The 22,032-nt window shown below is 39.6% G+C and overlaps 1 protein-coding gene across 1 annotated transcript; it reads left to right on the top strand.

The window, feature by feature from the left end:
- The first annotated feature begins 7,493 nt into the window (after nt 1–7,493).
- On the top strand, nt 7,494–21,918 carry IL26 (interleukin 26). The gene is made up of 5 exons (XM_072842648.1): nt 7,494–7,751; nt 7,839–7,895; nt 8,078–8,212; nt 21,536–21,601; nt 21,688–21,918. Exons 1-5 carry the CDS (start codon nt 7,581–7,583, stop codon nt 21,772–21,774), a joined length of 516 nt encoding a protein of 171 aa, XP_072698749.1. The 5' UTR covers nt 7,494–7,580; the 3' UTR covers nt 21,775–21,918.
- Nucleotides 21,919–22,032: the final 114 nt, after the last annotated feature.

The raw sequence follows: 22,032 nt of genomic DNA, 5'->3' as shown, positions 1-22,032 counted from the left end.
AATCCCTGCCTCTTTGATCGAAGGGTCGTTTGGGCATGTGATTAAACTTCCTCGAGTTCTGTAAAATGGAGCAATACCAGATGTTCTAAAACTACCTACGTTCTCAAATATAATGAGAAGTATTTAGCTGTTGCCTATATTTCAGGATATGAAAGTGTTCTCTTCCCAATCAGCCTGTGGAATATTAAGTTGTCAGCACAACAGTCAAGGTCTCTCTTAATTCCATGAATCTAGGATCAGCAGGAAAGCGAGTAGGCAGGGCTTGATTTCACCTCTTTTTTTTTTTTTTTTAAAGATTTTATTTATTCATCCATGACAGACACACAGAGAGAGGCAGAGACAGAGGCAGAGGGAGAAGTAGGTTCCATGCAGGAAGCCCCACGCGGGACTTGTTCCCGGCGCCGTGGGATCATGCCCTGAGCCACAGGCAGACGCCCAACCATTGAGCCACCCGGGTGTCCCATGATCTCACCTCTCAAGAAAGCATTCAAATGGATCTAAATACATTTTAAAAATTGGATGAGGTAGGATTCTCTTCCTCTTAAAAATGTTTTTCTAGAGCTACTAATATGTTGGCATTTGCAATATAGTTAAAAAATAATTCTCTTCTGGATTGAACAAGAGAGGAAGGACCATGACTTCAGATAAGGCTTGGTGTAGCTATGACTCAGCGGAGGCTTCTTTCCCTCCTGCTGCATCAGCGGCTAGGCTCTCCTTGCTTCTCTTTCTCTCCTCCTCTCTCCTCTCCTCTCCTCTCCTCTCCTCTCCTCTCCTCTCCTCTCCTCTCCTCTCCTCTCCTCTCCTCTCCTCTCCTCTCCTCTCCTTTCCTTCTTTTCTTTTATTGAGGTGAAAGTCACATTATATAAAATTAACCACTTGAAAACAATCAGTTCATTGGCATTGAGTACATTCATAATGTTGTGCAATCACTGCTTCTATCGGGCTCCAAAATATTTTCAACACTCCCCATGGGAACCCAGCAGTTACTCCCTCTTCCTCATCTCTCAGCCCTGGCAACAATCAAGCTGTTTTCTGTCTCCATCTACTTACCCATCCTCGATATCTCATAGAAGCGAAATCACACAATATGCAACCCTTTGTGTTCAGGGTCTTTTATGTAGCATATTATTTTCAAGTTTATCCATTCTGTAGCTTGTCAGTGCGTTATTCCTTCCTATGACTAACATTCCATTGTATGGACATATTACACCTGGTTTATCCATCCATTCATTCATGGATATTTGGGTCCTGTTTTCTTTTTTTTTTCCTGTTTTCTTTTCAAAGAACCTAAGTCTGATGATATAGCTCCTTTGCGCCAATCTCCCAAATGGCCAAGAGTGGAAGCTGAAGTCCCAGTAATAGCTTTAAAGGCTGTGACTTGCGTCCACATTTCCTCTTTGATGTCACATTTTCCTCCCTCCTCACTTGCTCTTGTTTGATCACACAGGCCTCCCAGCTGTACTGAACACACTAAGCAGGCGCCTTCCCTAAGGTCTTTGCATTGACTGTGACTTTTGACTGAATAGGTATCCCCATGACTTACTTACTCCTTTACTTCATTCTACTGTTGTTTAAATGTTACCTTTCCACAGAGCCTTCTGTGATCATCCTGCTAACAACCCATCCCCATCTGAGCACCAACATCCCCCTTATTCTCTTCTATTTTCTCTAAAGCAACTATGATTCTCCAATGGTATATAACTCATTTATAACTTGCATAAGTTATACTCATAGTGTTTACCTAGTTTCTCTCCTCTCCCTCCTTCACTACCACTAGAATATGACATGAAGTCAGTGATTTTTTTGTTTTGTTTATTGGTGTACCCTAAGCCCCAGTAAGCCTGGGAGATAATAAGCACTCAAAAAATATTTGGTGACTGAATGAATTAACGATGCAGGGGGAAAACATATAGAGTACAAGCCACCTATCACAGGGCAGGGAACACAGGCTGAGATTCTCAGGATTTTTGTGCACTTTTCCTCTTCATACTTGTTTCATGAGTCCAGTTCCTATATCCCCTTTCTTCCCCATCCAGACCATTTGCAGTCCTCTTCATTCCTTCTTCTTCTTTTTTTTTTTTTTAAGATTTTATTTATTTATTCATGAGAGACACAGACAGAGAGAGAGGCAGAGACACAGGCAGAGGGAGAAGCAGGCTCCATGCAGGGAGCCCGACGTCGGACTCAATCCCAGGTCTCCAGGATTTGGCCCTGGGCTGAAGGTGGCGCTAAACCACTGAGCCGCCTGGGCTGCCCCTCTTCATTCCTTCTTAACCTGTTCTCACCCATCCCTATGATGATGTAAACATGAGACAAACATGTTTCTTGGGTGGAATTGTCTGACAGAGAGGGGCAATTTTGAGTCTATGTTAGCCATGCCCTGGGAAATAAATTATGCATGCAACCGCTAGATGAGCTTTCTCAAACCCCAGGAGTTGTATTTATTAAGTAAAGCTTATTAAAAGGCTGCATTTGCATTGAGGACACGAGGGCATCATTGAGAAAATATTTTGAATCATTAAATAACATTTTATTTTCTGGGGGATATAAAAATGACCTCTTTTTATTTATTTATTTTTATTTAAATTCAACTAATTAACATCTAGTGTATTATCAGTTTCAGAGGTAGAGTTCAGTGACTCATCAGTCTCTGCTTTCTTAATATTTAGCACTGGGTTGTTGCCTCGCAAGATAATATGTAATTTTGGTCATTCTTCCAAAGATAGATATTTGCTTCTCTAATAGCAGATTTGCATCCCACTGCTGTTCTGTGCCTGTGAACAGTTAATAAATTAACTTTTATTTCATTGCTGAATCACAGTGCAATCTTTCTAAAATGTTTGAACAGCAGTTAGACTCACACATGTAGTAACAGCCCTGCACACAGTTCCAAGTAGGGACAAGATTGGAAGGGACTACTGTCCCAGGGCCTAACTTGGGGATGTAATTATAAGACTTTATGGATCATAAAACAGTTGGTGATTTCAGAGATATTAAAATGTGTGTGGGGAGGAACCAAACTACAGATGTCTCTTAGAGTCAATGAAGTGGTTTAGCAATTAGGAATTTAGGAATTTAGGAATCCCAACTGAGTTTTCTTTTTTTAACTCCTACAGAAGAGCACAAACAAAGTTGCATCACAGAGATCTCCAAGTGAGCTGTAATTCTCTGCATGAGACTCATTTTGCTCATTGGGTATGCCTGACCATCAAAGACAGCAGCTAGCATCCTTTTGGACGTGTGGGGGTGAAACTGAATTTTAAGGGAAATGGCTGCCTTGGCGGCATTTGGGAATTGGGGTAGCCAAGTGCGCTTTGGGCAGATCAATTGTTTTAATGTTCTCCTGAACGTTATGTAGGAGTGACAGCCCATAAAATATCCACTTAACATCTTAGTCTGCTTTCTGGATGGGTGTGGGGTAAACTGAATTCCTCATGCCCACATGCTCTTCAAAATATTGTCAGATGATTGATCATCTCTCAGTTTTCTCACTTCCTTCAACCATTTCTCCAACCTCTGAAAGCTTGTGATAAACTTTAACATTATTCAGAGTATTGCACATGCATTTTGCTGTGGTCTGAATGTTCGTAACTCCCCCTCCTCAGATTCATATGTTGAAACCTAAACCCCAAGGTGATGGTCTTAGGTGGGGCCTTTGAGAGATGTTTAGGTCATGAGAGCAGAGTCCTCATGAATGGGATTGTTGCCTTTATAAAGGAGGATCCAGAGAGATCCCTTCTGCCACACAAGGACACAGTGAGAGGTTGGCTGTCTACAACCCAGAAGAGTGTCTTCACCAGATAGTGACCATACTGACATGTGGATCTTAGATTTCCTAACCTTCAGACCTGTGAGAAATAAATTGCTATTGCTTCTAAGCTATCCAGTCAGTCGTATTTTGATATAGTGCCTGGACAGACTGAGACACATTTGTTATTTGAAAAATAATAATGCAATAGTAACTATTTCCAGAGTGCATCTGTAGCTGCCATTGTGCCAAGCATTTTACTTATATTACCTTATTTGTTGCTCATAAAAGCCCTCTGATTATTGTACTGTTTAATGATGACAAAAACTGAAGCTCAGAGAGGATTAGTAACTTTCCCACGGCTATACAACTAGCAGCGTAGTGAGATCTGAGTTTCAAAACCAAATTTCCTTGTAATTAATAGCCATTTTTATAAAGTTCTGTATAAGGAACTTGTGAAAGTGATATAATAAAAATACATCCAGATGAGCGGAGACTTTGTTTCAAACTGGTGCCCCAAGGGCATTATGTACTTTTCTAATGGTTCTTCTGTTATTTGGGACACTTTGGGAACCCTCTTTTGGAATTGTCTTTTGGACGTGTATTTTAAATATCTTTTACATTAATCATTATTCATCTTTTGAGGTCAGACTGTATGAAGGGCCCTAATGAGGCAAATCTGTCAACTAAGGTGTAGGATGATTATGATCAATAGGGTGATATAGTTTTCAGTCATAAGGAAATGACTAGTTTTCTTGAGTCAGTTGTAAACCAAAGCAGAGGCACCCTTGGGACGTGTATGATCTTCCTTGGGTCATGACAGTTTGAGAGACAGAAGATATTTATGTAAATGCAACTAGCAGGAGTTAAAAAATAGAACACACGTTGACTTCATTTATCAATATCAGCAATTTGAGTCACACTTATGTTTTGTTGGTATACAGCAGGGACCTCAAATTAGCTGCCCAAGGCAGTGTACAGCTCCTGGAGGTGTTTTGTGTGGTCCTTTCAGAGCACCCACACAGTGTGTTAATAGGCTATACAATTAGGCAGATTTTAGACTTGGTGGCAAAATAAGCAATTTAGATTCAATTGTCCTATATCCACCCACCCAGAGTGTTCATCTTAATCTCCCACCCTCTGAAGGCATTTGGGCTTTTGACCCCTAGTGTTCACATTCTTTTGTAGAAAGGAATTTGGAATAATCGGCATTACTCAGCTCAAAAGCAAAAACAAAAAACCAAAACCCAACAACCTTCGGGTACTTCACGTCTCAGTTCAAACTTAAAGCTTAAGCTACTCCCAGCTAAAAATAATTCCTCCTTTTTCCTGAATTTTTATAAAATTTCAGGAACTCCCCTTTGCACTCCCAACCAGCTGTCTTCTGCTGTAGCTCTTTGTGGAATAGCTCTCCTCTCGCTTCAGAGGGTGTGTCTTTATCAGCAGAGGTGGTCCTGTGGAGATGAGCCTCCGGCTCTTTCAGATCTACTCACTTTATTCCTAGGTATCTTATGCTTTTGGGTGCAATTGTAAATGGGATTGACTCCTTAATTTCTCTTTCTTCAGTCTCATTGTTAGTGTATAGAAATGCCACTGACTTCTGGGCATTGATTTTGTATCCTGCCACGCTACCGAATTGCTGTATGAGTTCTAGCAATCTTGGGGTGGAGACTTTTGGGTTTTCTATGTAGAGTATCATGCCATCGGCGAAGAGGGAGAGTTTGACTTCTTCTTTGCCAATTTGAATGCCTTTAATGTCTTTTTGTTGTCTGATTGCTGAGGCTAGGACTTCCAGTACTATGTTGAACAGCAGTGGTGAGAGTGGACATCCCTGTCTTGTTCCTGATCTTAGGGGAAAGGCTCCCAGTGCTTCCCCATTGAGAATGATATTTGCTGTGGGCTTTTCATAGATGGCTTTTAAGATGTCGAGGAATGTTCCCTCTATCCCTACACTCTGAAGAGTTTTGATCAGGAATGGATGCTGTATTTTGTCAAATGCTTTCTCTGCATCCAATGAGAGGATCATATGGTTCTTGGTTTTTCTCTTGCTGATATGATGAATCACATTGATTGTTTTACGGGTGTTGAACCAGCCTTGTGTCCCAGGGATAAATCCTACTTGGTCATGGTGAATCATTTTTTTAATGTACTGTTGGATCCTATTGGCCAGTATCTTGTTGAGAATTTTTGCATCCATGTTCATCAGGGATATTGGTCTGTAATTCTCCTTTTTGGTGGGGTCTTTGTCTGGTTTTGGAATTAAGGTGATGCTGGCCTCATAGAACGAATTTGGAAGTACTCCATCTCTTTCTATCTTTCCAAACAGCTTTAGGAGAATAGGTATGATTTCTTCTTTAAACGTTTGATAGAATTCCCCTGGGAAGCCATCTGGCCCTGGACTCTTGTGTCTTGGGAGGTTTTTGATGACTGCTTCAATTTCCTCCCTGGTTATTGGCCTGTTCAGGTTTTCTATTTCTTCCTGTTCCAGTTTTGGTAGTTTGTGGCTTTCCAGGAATGCGTCCATTTCTGAAAAAGCAAAAAATATTTCCAGTGTTTGGACCTTTCACTCATACTCTCTCCTTGCCCCTTTGCTAGCCTGGTTGTCTTGATGTAGACGTTAGTCCTGGATTTTGATGCCTCTTATTGACTGCCTAGCTCTGAGGAATCGCTTGCTCATGAGCAGACTCCTAGTATTGCTTCACCCAGGTACTACGTTGACTCCCTGTGTGCTAGGCTTTGGTGTGCCTGCCTCTGCTTCTCATTATATGATTCTGGGCTACGTCCACTTCTTGGGGCTGCTTCTTCAAATGAACCACACCCACCATAAGAAGAACTCGGACAGAACTTAGGACAGGACTCCATGGAGCATAGCCCTTTAGTATCTAGCACTGGTCTTTGTCTAGGCAGATTCTTGACAGAAATTTGTTGACAGGATAAATTAAAACACAACACAGTTACAGTAGCATTTCATGATGTGGAAAGGGAAGTATTTGGATATGCTTTTTTAGATGAGGAGCCAGGGTAGGTGCTGAGGATTCAGAGATGGAACGTTGGGGTCTCTTTCCTCAAGAAATGTGCACGCGACTCAAAGTCTAGAGCTAGAGGGGGAGTCTGGGTGGTCCTTTTGGACAGAGATGATAGAGAATCTACTAAACTGTGGGCCTTAATCCCAGGTCCTGTGCCAAACAAATCTTGAATATGTTACGGGAGTTATAATTTCTGAACTGGAAAGAATCTTGAGAAAAATTGCAAAAGTCTTCCCTTGGGTCTTGTGCTGGCTGAAGAATGGTGGCCCATGAAGGAGAGCCAGGTGAAGGGCTTGGCAAGGGAGAAGTGTAAAACTCGTATGAGATCATGAGCAGGTTTCCCAGGGCTGTCCATTCTACCTTTGGTTAATTTGGGGGGTGGATATTGGTTAGAAAAGAGATTTTTTTTTTTCCATATGGGAATTTAGAAATAGTCACACTGCCTCCTGGAGATTAGTTTCTTTTACTGGGTTGGCATGAGTTTTAAAATAAGGAATCTGTTGTGGTATGCAACTGAAGTTCTGACTTTTTTTGAATACAGGGCCCCAACTTTACCAGTAAGCTGGAGCTTTTTCTTAATGTCACAGACGGTGTGGTCAGAGCTGTTTTGGTTATGAAGCAAACTCTAAAAAAATAGAACAACCAAAGTGATCTTCCTCTATATAAACTGTAAGTTATCTATCACAGCATCTCATTGGAGAGGTGGCCTTGAGAGCTCAAGTAAGTAGGTTATCCGATCATCTAACCAGCACAAGAGACTCTCTGGCTGCCACCAGTGACACGAGCCCAGAGTGGGGTGGAGGGAAATGCAGGTGAACTGTATTTTGAGGTCTGGGGTGCTGTTTGCCACTCTGTCTCTTGCCATTGCCAAGCACAAGCAGTCTTCCTCCGCAAAAGGTTGCTACCCAAGGGGGACACTGTCCCAAGCCGTTGACACACTGTACGTCAAGGCAGCGTGGCTCAAGGCAACAATTCCAGTAAGTACTAGGCACTCTGCTTCAAATGATGGTTTAAAGGACATGTGTACTTCTGGGTGAAACTTCTTTCTCTTTGTTTTATTGTAGGAAGACCGCATAAAAAATATACGATTGTTAAGAAAGAAAACAAAAAACCTATTTATGGTAAGCCAGAGGGTTTTTTTAAATCTTTTTTTTTCATGTTTTCTACTTGTTTGATGCTTTCTCCCCCGCATTTTAATTCTTCCAGATGGCCGTCGAGTAATAATCAGGCGGGTGGTTCCAGTGACATTTCACAAAAGCTCTTCAGGATTTACCTTATGCAATTTCTTGTGTGTCACTTACAGAAAAACTGCAGATTCCAAGAGCAGCTTCTGTCCTTCTTCATGGAAGATGTTTTTGGTCAACTCCAGTTAAAGATCTGCAGGGAAATACGTTTTGTGGAAGAGCTTCATAGCCTCAGGCAGCAGCTGAGCCGTTGTGTAAGTACGCCCAGCAAATACGGTGACGTTGAGCCCAGAAACCTACCTAGAAACCAGCATGTGGGAATCTTTCTCAATATCGAAGGGTGAGGAAAAGGCTTTTGAACTGTTGGCTTGTGGTCCAAATGGAGAGTTTATCATCAGTGAACCAGCACTGAACAAGCATTAGAACTCATGAAGCCACTATGCTTATTATTTCTTACAGAACAGCACCTAAGACATACTGAAGATCTAAAATAACATGGAACGATCCTCAATGTTCATTTAGCTCCTTATCATTCCCTCTATATATGATTCCCAAGCCATCTGCTCTATTATTTATTAAATAATAAATAATAAATTAAATAAAAATAATAAATAATAAATTTAAATATTGCCTAATATTTCTCAAGGCAATATTTCTCAAGCTTGCCAAACATTATTCTAGTCTGTCTTTTTTTTTTTCTCTCTCTCTCTCTCCTTCTCTCTTTCTTCCCCATATTGGTGAGGAGGGCTTTTAGATTACTTTTTTCTCAGCTATTTATCCAATTTTTTAATAGTTACGTCCTTTTTAAGGCATAGTCTTAGTCAAAGCTTTAAAAAGGGTGCTATGTCTTCTTTGGTACTTAAATTATGTGATGCTGGAGTACGGTCATGGTCACCAGGAGCAACGGGGAATTAATCAGGAAGGTAAAAGTGACCACATTTCTCTATAAATGTCCACAGTCATAGAGACCAGTGCAGAAAAATGACACAAAAAACCCCCGAACCATTAGGCCAGGATGCCTGCAGTATTAGTTGACTTGCCTCTGTGGGGAATGGCAAATCTTTTCTGTGATCCTGTTTGGGTTCCAAGTACACCTTCTCAGCCTCTTGTGATTGTACCTTGCAGAGGTGCAAAGGCAGAGGGAGCAGTGACGAGGACGCCAGTCCTTGGGTTGCCAGATGGGAACGAGCTCTCTACTCTGGGGTATTATGGTCATTGAGACTTAAACGCTGAGCAGTTGGAGGTTGATTTTTATTTCTTAAGAGCTCGGATGTCTTTTCCTTGTGGTGCATAAAAGGGCCCAGGATCTCAAGTTGTGGACCATAGCACAGAGGCATTTTATGTGGGTGAGCTGGTCAGCCAGGTGAAAAATTTCAGTGCATTTGCATTCTCCTTTTCTTTGGTTAGTTTGCATTTATGTCCTTATTTGAGTTGGGTTGTATGGTGGTTCATAAACCCTCGCATTCCATTCAAATAAGCACAATGATAAGAATTACAAACTGGTATCTCTGTAGAAGGAGAGAGAATGCTCTGGGCAGTTCCCTTGTCTAAACCAGGGGAAAGAAACTCACTTCTCTCTGGCTTTTTCTCTACTTGACCTCTGTGTTCATCTTATTAAGACAGTGAAATAGTATAAACAGTCTCTTTAATTTAGCAGAATCATCATACAATTTTACATTTCATTCCCCTCCCCCCCACACCTGGTTAAGTATTATTATCCCCAGTAAGAGCATTTTCACTGCTGAAAAATTTGAAAAGGAAGAGACTATGCCTTGAAGGACTCGGGGAAATAATGAACAGTAGGCAGTCACCAAAGGCTAGAGCAAGGCTAAAGGAACAAGGGGGTTGCTCCCATTTCAGGGTCTGGTGACAGGGGTCCTTTTCAGCCTGGTTTTGTTTGTTTGTTTTTGTTGGTTTGCCAGAGAGAGAGAAAGTACAAAGCAGAGGGGAGGGGCAGAGGCCGAGGGAGAAGCAGACTCCCTGCTGAACAGGAAGCACCAACGGGGCCTGGATCCCAGCACCCAGGACCTGAGCTGGATGAAGACACAAGCTTTAATGGGCTGAGCCATCCAGCCGCCCCTGTCATGTGTTTTAAATGCCTTCTGTTTCTCTCTATTTTTTTGTTTTGTTTTGTGTTGACCTAGTTCCCCTGTGTAGGTGCTGTTCATTGCATTAGCCATGCGATTAGATTTAAAGTTATTTCAAATGAAGTTGTTAAGGACGATGAGGCACTAGAACAAATCCTGGCCTGATACTGTGCAGTGTGTCTGGACACCCGAGGCCCTAGAGCCGTGTCTGTCTCCCCCATCAGTTGGGTTTCCTCCGCTCACATAGCTGGAGAACACACAATGACAGCTGTAACCAAAACCAAGCAGTGTTCTAGACGAAACACTTAGAAGACATATAACCAGCTAGGGCCTCTGGTTTGCCTTGATTTGGTTTTGGAGGGTTGGTTTTTTTTTTTTAAATTTTATTTTTAATTTTAATTTTTTTCCTGAAGAGCCCTGTCATTAAAGACACTGCCAATAGAGACACTTGTTTCAGGGACATGGGCCACCCAGCCCAAGGGGTGGTGCCCAAGGGCGCAGAGGGGCAGCCCTCCAGCGGGTCTGGTGGCTGGCACCCCCTAGTGGCCGCATCCCAGCACACACCCAGCGTACCTCCCCAAATGCCAGCTCCTTCAGGGCTCCCCTTCTTACCTTCTTCTCCCTCCCCAAAGCTAACCATTGCTAGCTCCAGTTAGTGTGTCTCACAAACTGTAGAATTTATGCCCTGGGGTATAGCAACCACTTCTGTGAAGACTCAAAAAAAAGTCAGAGGATTAGCCTGAGCTTTGGAAAGCCTTCTCAGACACACGCTTTAGGGAAATCAGTGCTGGGCTCGCATTTGATCTTTTGGCCAATCATAATTGTGTATTTTTGATAACAGAAGCTGGTACCTGTTTAATGTAAATTTACTGAGCACCTGCTCTAGTCAGTGAATGATTTCTTCTTACGAATATATCCTTCTCCCGAATAAGAAGGGAAGTGAAACATGCAACACTGAACTCTCCTGAAGATGGTGTTGTCAACACAAATAAATGGAAACCCAATCAACTGAAACTAAGTGGTTAAAAGAAACAAGTCAGTTTTGTAAATTGGCTTTTTTTTTTTTTTAATTTTTCCAAACTGGCTTGCAGCAGGGTGGCCTGCTTCTATATTTTCCTGGGTGAGACAGGCCAGTGTGGTTTGGTCCCTGCTTCTCTGGAGCTTGAACACTTACTGTCAAAGAGATGTAACCCGAGAAGGCCAAGGAATCATGAAATGTGACATGTGTGATGCCCAATTTCCCGTGTGACGAAGTCACTATAGAAGCACCAGGAAGGAAGTAGTTAATTCTATCTGCCTTGGGGTGTGGAGGGCGTGATGTGTTATTGAAGGAGACCATGGCTGAGTTTAATTTCCCAGGGAGTAATGGGTAGTAATGGCAGGGGAGAAGCTTGATCAAGGCTTGGTGGCATGAAACCACACACCATATTCAGGAAAATCGAGTGTGAATGGGAATTGGCTTGGGGAATGTGAAGAGGAGGCTGGGTGGTTAGATTTTAACCAGGAGGTGCTGGTAAGGGCCTGGTCAAGCAAGGCATGATACCAGTGGCCAAGGATAAAGACTGTATCCTGAAGAGCATGCAAAGCCATCGAAGGGCATGGTGTGATCAAGAACTCTGTTTCAGAAAGACCTCTTTGGTGAGGGTGGAGGGGTGCAGGTGGGGGGTTAGGCTCGAGGGAGAAAAAGCAATGGGAAGAGCATTGCAGTAACGTGCCTGGAGTACAGTGCTGGAGCCCTAGTGTCACAGGGAAGGGCAAGAAGAGTCTGCAGAAGACAGTGGAGTCTGCGATGAGCCTAAGGTTCTTACTTGGGGGCTGGGGGGAGGGGTTCATGAACAGTGTAGAAGGAAGAAGCTTGGAGGAAGGTCGATATGTTGCTTTAGACCTGCCGGAAGTTTCATGAGTCCCATGCATCAGTGTAATCATGAGTAGTATGTACATTTTCCATATATATTTTGTGTATGTTTAGTATTTATGATGTATCTGTTAACAGATTTACTGAGATACAGTTGATACACAGGTAACTGAACATTTAACTGAGCTGAATATATAATTTGGTAGTTTTGACTTACGTGCACACTTCTGGAGCCATCTCCACAGTTAAGGTAAGGAGCCTATTCATCACCCCCAAAAGTTTCTTTGTGTCCCTTTGTGATGCCCTCCCTCTCTGGCCCTGTCCCTCTGTCTCCAGGGAACCACAATCAGCCTTTTGTCACCATAGAGTTGTTTGCATATTCCAGACTTTAATGGAAGGGGTGTATGTGTCATACTCTTTTGTGTCTTTTTTTTTCTTCACCGCATAATTATTTTGAGATTCACCCACGTTATCGAGTGTACCAATAATTTATGCCTTTTTTCTTGCCCAGTAGTATTCCACTGTAATGATCTACTACAATTTCTGTATCTATTCGCCTATTGCTGGTTATTTTCTTCCCCCCGTTTTTAGCTGTTACAAATAAAGCTGTTGTGAATACTCACGTACAAGTCTTTGGACAGCTGTTTTTGTTTCTCTCTGGTAAATACCTAGGAATGGAATAGTTGGATTGTAGGTTAGGCATATGTTTTGTAAAAGATGGGCAAATTGTTTTCAAAAGCAGTTGTGCCATTTTACGTGTTCACCAATAGTGTGTGACGGTTCGTTACTCAGTATCCTTGCCATCACTTGGGAAGGTCAATGTTACGCCAGCCAGTGCAGTTGGAGGGTAGTGGTATCGCCTTGTGCTTTCAACGTGCATTTCCTCATTACTGAAATTGAGCATCTCTTAATTTGTCTGTTTACCATCAAAGTATCTTTATTTGTTTGTTTGTTTATTTATTCATGAGAGACACAGAGAAAGAGAGAGGCAGAAACACAGGCAGAGGGAGAAGCAGGCTCCCTGCAGGGAGCCCGATGTGGGACTCGATCCCAGGACTTCAGGATCACGCTCTGAGCCAAAGGCTCAACCACTGAGCCACCCGGATGCCTCCAAAGTATCTTCTTTGACAAAGTGTCTGTTTGGATATTTTGCCCGTTAAAAAGAATTAAGTTGGTTATTTTCTTACTGAGTTTGGATTATGTGTGTTTTAAAATATATTCTGCATGCAAATCCTTTTCAGATATATAATTTGCAAATATTTTCCTCTGGTCTATGTCATCTTCCCATCATTTCAATAGTGTCTTTTGCAGAGAAGTTGTTTTATGTTTTGCTTAAATATTTTATTTTTATTTATTTGAGAGAGAGCAAGAGAGTGAGTGAGCGAGCAAGCACAATCGGGGTGGGGGGCAGAGAGGGAGGGAGAAGTAGGGAGCCCAATGTGGGGCTTGGTTTCAGAACCAGGGATCTTGACCAGAGCCAAAGGCAAATCTTAACCAACTGAGGCAACTAGGTGCCCAACAGTTTACATTTTGGTGATATCCAATTTATCAATTTTTCTTCAACAAGTCATACTTTTTTGTGCCATATTTAAGAAATCTTTATTTAACACAAGGTCACAAAGAATTTTTACTGTGTTTTCATCTAGAATTTTTTCTAGTTTTAGGTTTCATATTTAGGCCAATGCCTTTTTGCATCTATTGATGTGATCATGTGATTTTTATTTTTTAGACAATTGATACAAATTAAGTTGATTGATTTTCAAAGTGAAACCAACTTTGCACTTCTGGGGTGTACTCTGTCTGGTAATAATGTGTTATCTCTGTCTTGTATTGTTAAGTTCAACTTGCTAAAATTTTGTTAATAGTTTTTGCATCTACATTTATGAGGACGTTAGTCTTTTAATAGTTTTCTACTATTAGTACTAAACTACTACTTCTAATAGTAGTTTTCTTGACTTGTGATACTTTTGTCTCATTTTTGGAAATAGTATCATGTTGGTCTCATTGAGTAAGTTGGAAAATATTCTTTCCTCTTCAATTTTCTGGAAGGATTTGCATAGAATTAGTCCTTTGAAGCCATTTTTTTTTAAAGCAAATGGTCCAGTGAAGTCATTTTTGCCTAGAGTTTTCTTTATGGGAAGATTTTAAGCTAAATATTCTATTTTTTAATAGATGCAAGGCCATTCAAGTTATTGATTTCTCCTTGAGTGAGCATTGATAGCTTGTGTTTTTCAATGATGTTATTCATTTCATCAAATCTACCAAATCTTAGCCATCATATTATTTATGCTATTTCCTTAATATCTTTTAAATATTTTATATAGTATAGGATGATGTCACTTGCCTCATTCTGAATATTGGAATTTTTTGTCTTCACCCTTTTTTTCTGAAATTTTATTGAAATTCATCAATTTTACTGGTTTTTCAAAGAACCGGTTTTTAGGTTGATTTTCTTTATTATTTTCTGTTTTGATTTCACTGATTTCCATTCTGAATTTATTATTCCTTTTTTCTGTTACATTTGGGTTTAATCTACTCTCTATTTTTTTTTACAGTTTTTTTTTTTTTTTAAGGTGAAAGCTTGGGTCACTAACTCAAGATCTTTCAGTGTTTTCTTAAGGTGGAAGCTGAGGTTATTAGCTTGAGGTTTTTTATCTTTTCAGTGTAGGAGTTCAGTGTTATAAATTTCCCTTTTGATACAACTTTAGTGACATCCCACAATCTTTGATATGTTGTGCTTTATTTTCACTCACTTTGAAATACTTTTTAATTTCCGTTTTGATTCCTTCTTTGATCATTGGTTATTTCAAAGGGTTTGTGTCTCTGGAGATTGTTCCAGATGCCTTTTTGATTTTGATTTCTAATTTGATTTTATTTTGGTCAGAGAGCATCCTTTATATGACTCAAATCTCCTTATATTTGTTGAGCTATGTTCTATGGCCCAGGATTTGGTTAATTTTGGTAAATGTCCTTTCTTTGTGTATTTGAAAAGAACAAATGTCTTGCTGTTGGGTGAGGTGTTCTAGAAATATCAGCTGGATCCATTAGTGGCTACTGCTCTTCAATTTTTCTATATCTTTGCTGATTTTCTTTCTACTTATTTTATCAATTATTGACATCTCTGACACGAATTGTGGCTTCTTCTGTTTCTCCTTGAACTTCTATCAGTATCCATGGTAGAAGTTCCTGTATTTTGAAGTTCTGCTATTAGGTGCATAAATTTTTGTGATTGCAATGTTATCTTCATGAATTGACCCCTAATTTTATAAAAAGTATGCTATTGTCGTTGATAACACTCTGTTCTGAAACCCACTTTTTCTGATACAAATAGAACCATTTCAGCTTTCTTTTAATTAGTATTAGCATGATATATTTTTCTTTGTCCTTTTACACTTAACTTCTTTGTGCCTTTTAGTTAAAGTGGATTTCTTATAGGCATCACACATTTAGGTTGTGTGTATATTTATCTACTCTTTTTATTTGTAGGTTTAGACCATTTACTTTTAAGTGATTGGGTTTTTATTTATTTTATTTTCTTTTTTTCTTTTTTATTTTTTTGTGATTGGGTTTTTAAATGGTTGGAGTTACTTGTCTTCTATTTACCCAGCCTGTTCTTTGCTCCATTTTCCTCTCTTTCTGACTTCTTTTTGGTTGATTTAAAAAAAAAAAAAAGATTATATTTTAGACCTTTTATTAACTTATTAGTTATAACTCTTTGTGTTTTGCCATTTTTGAGACTTCATTCTTTTGTGTAGAACCAGGTTTCTCTCTGGTGTCATCTTCCTTTTCTTTGAAGGATTTCCTTTAACATATCTTGTAGTACAGTTCTATTGAGGATGAATTTTCAGATTTTGTTTTTCTTTTCTACTCTTTTTATAGTTTACTTGTGAAAGATATTGGATCATTTGCCTTACAAAGTTTCTCATAGTCTGTATTTTGATTATTGAATTTTTGTAGAGTCATTTAATATTTTTTCTTTATTTTTCCATACACTGGTAATTACACATAGATACTTGATCAGATTCAGGCTTGATGTTTGGGCTGAATCAATTCATATGTAGTGTTGTGTATTTTTCATCAGAGGTATATGTATATGGTGCCTATGTTTATCATTTAGCAGTCATTAATTATTGTCTAGATCTATGTAATCCTAAGCCATTGAAAATGGTACTTTAAAAATTCTATTATACCTTCTTTATTTATAAGTGAGGGTATTCCATAAACAGAACTTACCCCTTTCTACTTGGCTGTCCTGAGAAATTTATCATATAAGAAAGGCAGAACAAGTAGTTAATTCTTCTTCCTTATTTACCGGTTTTCAATATAAGGAATTACTTTTTAAACAGTCTTCCAAGGTGATCAATGAGTTGTTATTTTGCCCTACTGTTATTATTAACTCATGGGTTTAAATTAGTTTTCATTTTTGAGGAATATTTCTGATTTCTACAAGCTTCCATCCTTTTGGGATTCTTCGTAAGTCCACTAAGACTGGGATCCTATTGAGCCACTCCTAAGAAACAGCACCCAATAATAATTCTCATGGTAGAACATTCAATGTGGAATTCCAATACCACTGTATTTGAGAGTCATCTCTTTGTTTTTGGTAACATTCTAGGCATTGTGCAGCACCTAATAAAATACTATATTTTTAAATAATCTGATTTAGGTAATTCAGATGGTATAATTGTTCAAAGGAAATAAATTATGGTTAATGGAAACACTTTTATTTTTATAATCTTTGCTAGCCATATAATTTGGCTAAATGGCACTTGGATAGTTGACTTATGTAAATATAAAAAAAATGCAGGCAGCCCCGGTGGCTCAGCAGTTTAGCACCTCCTTCAGCCCAGGGCATGATCCTGGAGACTGGGGATCAAGTCCCACGTCAGGCTCCCTGCATGGAGCCTGCTTCTCCCTCTGCCTGTGTCTCTGCCTCCCTCTCTCTCTATGTCTCTTATGCATAAATAAATAAAATAATTTGCCTAATTGCTAGTGATCAAAGTTGAAACTGAAAAAAAATCCATTCATTTTAGATCATGTCATGACCTACTTTAATTAACATTTTTTTAAAATTTTTATTTATTCATGATAGGCACACAGTGAGAGAGAGAGAGAGGCAGAGACACAGGCAGAGGGAGAAGCAGGCTCCATGCCTGACGTGGGATTCGATCCTGGATCTCCAGGATCGCACCCTGGGCCAAAGGCAGGCGCCAAACTGCTGCGCCACCCAGGGATCCCTAATTAACATTTTGAAAGCCTGAATAGTAATGGTAATTAGATATATTTCTTTACATTTATTGTATGTACTTAATTTTCAAGTCTGGTAAGTCTTGGCAAATACAGTATTTCTGTCTCAAATTCTTGTAGTGTGTTTAATAAGTAATTTGTATCATCAGTTGCAACTAACTTTTTAAAAAATTTTTATTTATTTATGATAGTCACAGAGAGAGAGAGAGAGAGGCAGAGACATAGGCAGAGGGAGAAGCAGGCTCCAGGCACTGGGAGCCCGATGTGGGATTCGATCCCAGGTCTCCAGGATCGCGCCCTGGGCCAAAGGCAGGTGCCAAACCGCTGCGCCACCCAGGGATCCCCAGTTGCAACTAACTTATCAACTTATGAAGCATTGCCAATGATTTATCCTGGTAAATTTTTAAAAAATTGCAATTGCCTGAACTGGTAAAACCAGAAGTAGGAAATGAGACCAACCCTGTGTTGTTCTCTCATGAAGTTGCAAACTCCAAAACCTGTCTTCAACAATACCAATAATCTCATTTTGTGGTTGTTGGAAGAATTAAATGAGATAATATAACAGAGTGCCTAGCATATAGTAGTTCTATAAAATTTTTAGTGTCTTTTCTTATTGCTTTCATTGCACAGAACTCTAATTTTCTTCCAATTACATTTTCTCAACAATTACCAAAGGAGTGGTTCACTCAACCAACAAATTCCTTTTCAGTGACTGTGCTAGTGTTAACTTGTATAATGTGTATAGTTTATAGCAGTTCTTTAAAGAGACCAGTTTTGAGTAGTTGGTTTAGATAAAAAATATATTTTCTAATGATATTATAGAATCTGTTGACAAATCACTCCTTGGTTAGTGATACATAACTTCTCTATCAAAATTATGGGGCACAGCTCTAGCCTTCCATGTGCTAAGTTACATGGACTGACTCTTTTTATTGACATATAATTGATGTATAACATTCTATTAGTTTCATATGTGCAACATAATGATTTGGTATTTGTATCAATTGTGAAATGATCACCATAAAAAGTCCAGTTAACATTCATGCATGGACTCATTCTGATAAACAGTTACACTGAAAATTTTTAAAAATCTGCAGTAAAGTTATGCTACTCTAGTATCTGTTTGTATTTAAGGTATTTGGAAACTCTAGTTTTTTCTATGACTAGAACATGGAGAAATGTTGAATAAGGGTCTAGTATTATTGTAGCGTATGTAATGAGGTTATTATATACACTAATACATGTCAGTTGATTCCGTTAGTTATGGAGCCTATAGAGATAGGACAATATCCTGTAAACTCTTCTGATCTATATTTGTTTGGGATTGGCTACCTGTCGTTTGTTTTTTAAAATTGAATGTCTGATTATGAATTTGGCTAATAGTTTAGTCATTTTCTCTCCTTTCATGCAAACTCTTTGTTTTCTTTTTTTAAAGATTTTATTTATTTATTTATTTATTCATGAGAGACACAGAGAGAGAGAGAGAGAGAGAGAGGCGAGACACAGGCAGAGGGAGAAGCAGGCTCCATGTGGGGAGCCCAATGCGGGGCTTGATCCCAGGACTCCAGGATCACGACCTGAGCCGAAGGCAGATGCTCGACCACTGAGCCACCCAGGTGTCCTCACGCAAGCTCTTTGGACACAAATTTAATTATGCTTTCTTATGCTAATTAAAAATTTCCTTTCTAGGTTTCCTATAAACCTTTCTGGTCTCAGTAGTGTTGTGTTGATGTCTTAGAGCCCATACTTTTGCCGAACTGACATTTAGTTTTTTCAAAACGAGCTACACTGATATACTTTTCTCAACTGTTATTTTAAATGCATCTGAAATAGTATTTATAAGACCTCACATACTGCAGTCAATTAAGCTGACTGTGCTCGTTCTCCATGGGGGTTAGGCAAGTATTGATTCTCTCGATGAAGTTCTCTTTCATCCAATTGCAAGATTTGGACCAACTATTTTTGTATTAGACAGTTTCAGGTTAGAAGGAATTAGCATCTAATCAAACTCTTTATTTATAAAGTCATGGGCAGACTTCTCTGAATTCTTCCCATAGCTACTACCTTCACTGGTCCTAGACTTGGTTATTTCTAGAATTTCCTTTTGTAGCTCCAGTCTAAAACACAAATGAACAAAGAAGTGCATGTGCACACACACCAATCACGAGATTTCTTCTGTAAATTATCACATCACCCATTTTTGAGTTGAAATCTGCCTCTGTCTCTCTGCCAATCAGCCTTTAGCCCTTTAAAGCCATTTCTAGCATTTCCCTGCTGCCATGCAGAGCAGAGATCTTTGAACTAATCTCTCTTTGGAACTGGATTTTGAATGTTTTCAACAAAAGCCTGGCTCAGTTGCAATATCTTTTCCAAGTTATGCTGGTTTTTTTTTTTTCCCTTCACAATAATAGAGTGGTTTTAAGTACAGACTCCAGAGTCTGAATATTTGGGTTCGGGTCTCAGCTCTTCCAAGTACCATGATTATTACCTTCCATGCTTCAGTTTCCTAATCTGTGAAATGAGGGTAACAATAGCTTGTACCTTATAGGATTGTTGGGAGGACCGAGTGCGGTTCATATAATTGAAGCCTTCAGATTAGTGCCTGCTACATAATGCTAGCCTGATACCTGTTGACTGTTCCTATTTTCCACCAACAATCTTCTGAGTATTTTTTTCTCATCACTAGAAAGGGAATTGGGATAAAGAAGAGAGCTCCTGGACTGCCGGATTTTTACCTTCTATATCGATCTCATATTTCGTTGGGAATTCTCTCCACAACTCTTATTTACTAACTCCTTTTGTTCATCATCATGTCCTCAATGTCTAGCACTAAAGCCTGACACACAGTAGGTCTTCATCAACTTTTGCTTAATAAATGAATGGATTTTTTTCTGACTGTACTCTCTGACATTGGCCACCTCTGTCCTGGTCCTGTCACTCATTGTTTTGGCCTCATTGGATCTGGTCTGGGTGGCAATGTCCTCTTCTGATCACAGGGAAGTCCAATGCCATGCTTGCGAATCCTGCAAACTATACTTTACCAGAATGTTCTGTGTCTGCAGGTCTTCTGTGCTTAATCAGGGAAGCCCCCTTTCTAAAGAAGGATCTCTTGCTTCCTACGCAGGGTCTGACCTGAAAGCAGAGTCCCCAGTTCGGCAGTCATGACACCATCACCACCTTTATGCCCTGGAACAGCTTTCAGAATATAACTGTCAAGTCATTTCAGTTATCTTCTCTTAATAAGGAAAGGAGCCTGCATGCTCCCCATGCTCCCCACACTCCTCCTCTTTGTGTTCTGGCCTCAAGGGACCTGCTGGTTGACATTGGCCATGTTTTGATAAATCTTGTCATTTAGCTGCTTCCATTTCCTGAGTTTTAATTGTTATTTTTGTTGATGTGCCCAGCACTCTTTTATCACTAGGGTAGGACCTCTTGTGACACCTTCAGCAAGTGACTTAACCACTTGGGCTTTGGCTTGCTTTTCTGCAAATCTGCTAAAGAGATAAATTAGGTATTTTCACCTTTTTTTTTAAACATTTTTTTCTACTGAAGCCTATGGAAATGTGTGGGTGAATAGAGGACAAAGTTAATGTCCTCCCACTTGGTTTTCAAGCGATTTCTGTGGTCAGGTAAGGACTGGAAATTCACCTCCACAAAGGAGACTGGCGGTTTCTCCTGGCCTGGATACTAGACATCTTCTTAAAACGTCAACCTGCTCTTTCTCCTTTTGGAGAAACTAGTATTTCCTGGCCCTTTCTCCTGGCAGTCAACACCTGGATATTGTACTATGCAATGCACATAGCAGACAGGGTGATTTTTCAAAAAGAGAATTCTTTTTTTTTGTCAGTTCCTACATCTTCCATGCTTCCTACATCTCCCAGCTTGGATTGCTCTAGCTATGTTGCCTTCATTTTAGTTTCTGGGAAACACTAAGTCTTTCTGCCCCAGGGCCTTTGCACGCCTTCCTCTCTGCCTGAGTTATTCTCTCCTGGGCATGCTCCCAGCATTCTCTTTCCTATCTTCACTGGCTCCTTCTCATTTTTCAGATCTCAGTTTAAATGTCATTCTTCAAAAGAGAGCCTTCTGTGACCACCCAGTTGAAAATAGGTCATTCCTGTAAATTCCTATCATAGACTCTAGGCGTTTCCAAAACACAGATTTAATTGTAGTTTGTAATTTGTAACTCTTTGTTCGTTTTTAAATCGATTGCCTGCTTCTGTCATGAGACTATAAGCTCTGTGATGACAGAAACCAACTATTATTTACCTGCCATTGCACACTTATGCCCAGGACATTATAGCTGCTCAGTAAATGCTTATCAAATGGATAGAAAAAAACTATCAGAGCCTCTCCAATAATGTAACCTGTGTTTTCTGTTGATTTATTAGATTTCCTGTGCTTCCTCAGCTAGAGAGATGAAAACGATTACCAGGATGAAAAGCACGTTTTATGGGGTAAGGATTTCAAGTCATTGTCTTTGAGTACTCTGTTTCTTAAAATGTGAAAAATTTCTGCCTTTATCTCTCTGCTTTATCTGCAGCTTGGAAACAAAGGAATCTACAAAGCCATCAGTGAACTGAATATTCTTCTTTCCTGGATTAAACAATTCCTGGAAAGCATTAAGTAATGCAAGGAGCCAAATGCATGGATCTGATTGCTCTTTTGGAATATAATGCGAACCACTGGAAATGCATTTGTAAGAGTGTATTTCTTTAAAAGTTTTTGTACATCTTAGATGATGCAGAACAGACTATGGGAATTTAACATAATAAAGTTTTGGAGATATGTCAGTTGTCATGAGTATGTACATTTTCTTTATTTTCAAGGAATTCTTTCATCCTGAGTGTGTTTTATTATTCCCAAGTACATTGTATAAAGTTAATTT

Source organism: Canis lupus, chromosome 11, assembly GCF_048164855.1.
Source record: "Canis lupus baileyi chromosome 11, mCanLup2.hap1, whole genome shotgun sequence".
Classification (NCBI taxonomy): domain Eukaryota; kingdom Metazoa; phylum Chordata; class Mammalia; order Carnivora; family Canidae; genus Canis; species Canis lupus.
The sequence above is the reverse complement of the archived record's forward strand: the minus strand, read 5'-3'. Positions and strand labels throughout refer to the sequence as shown.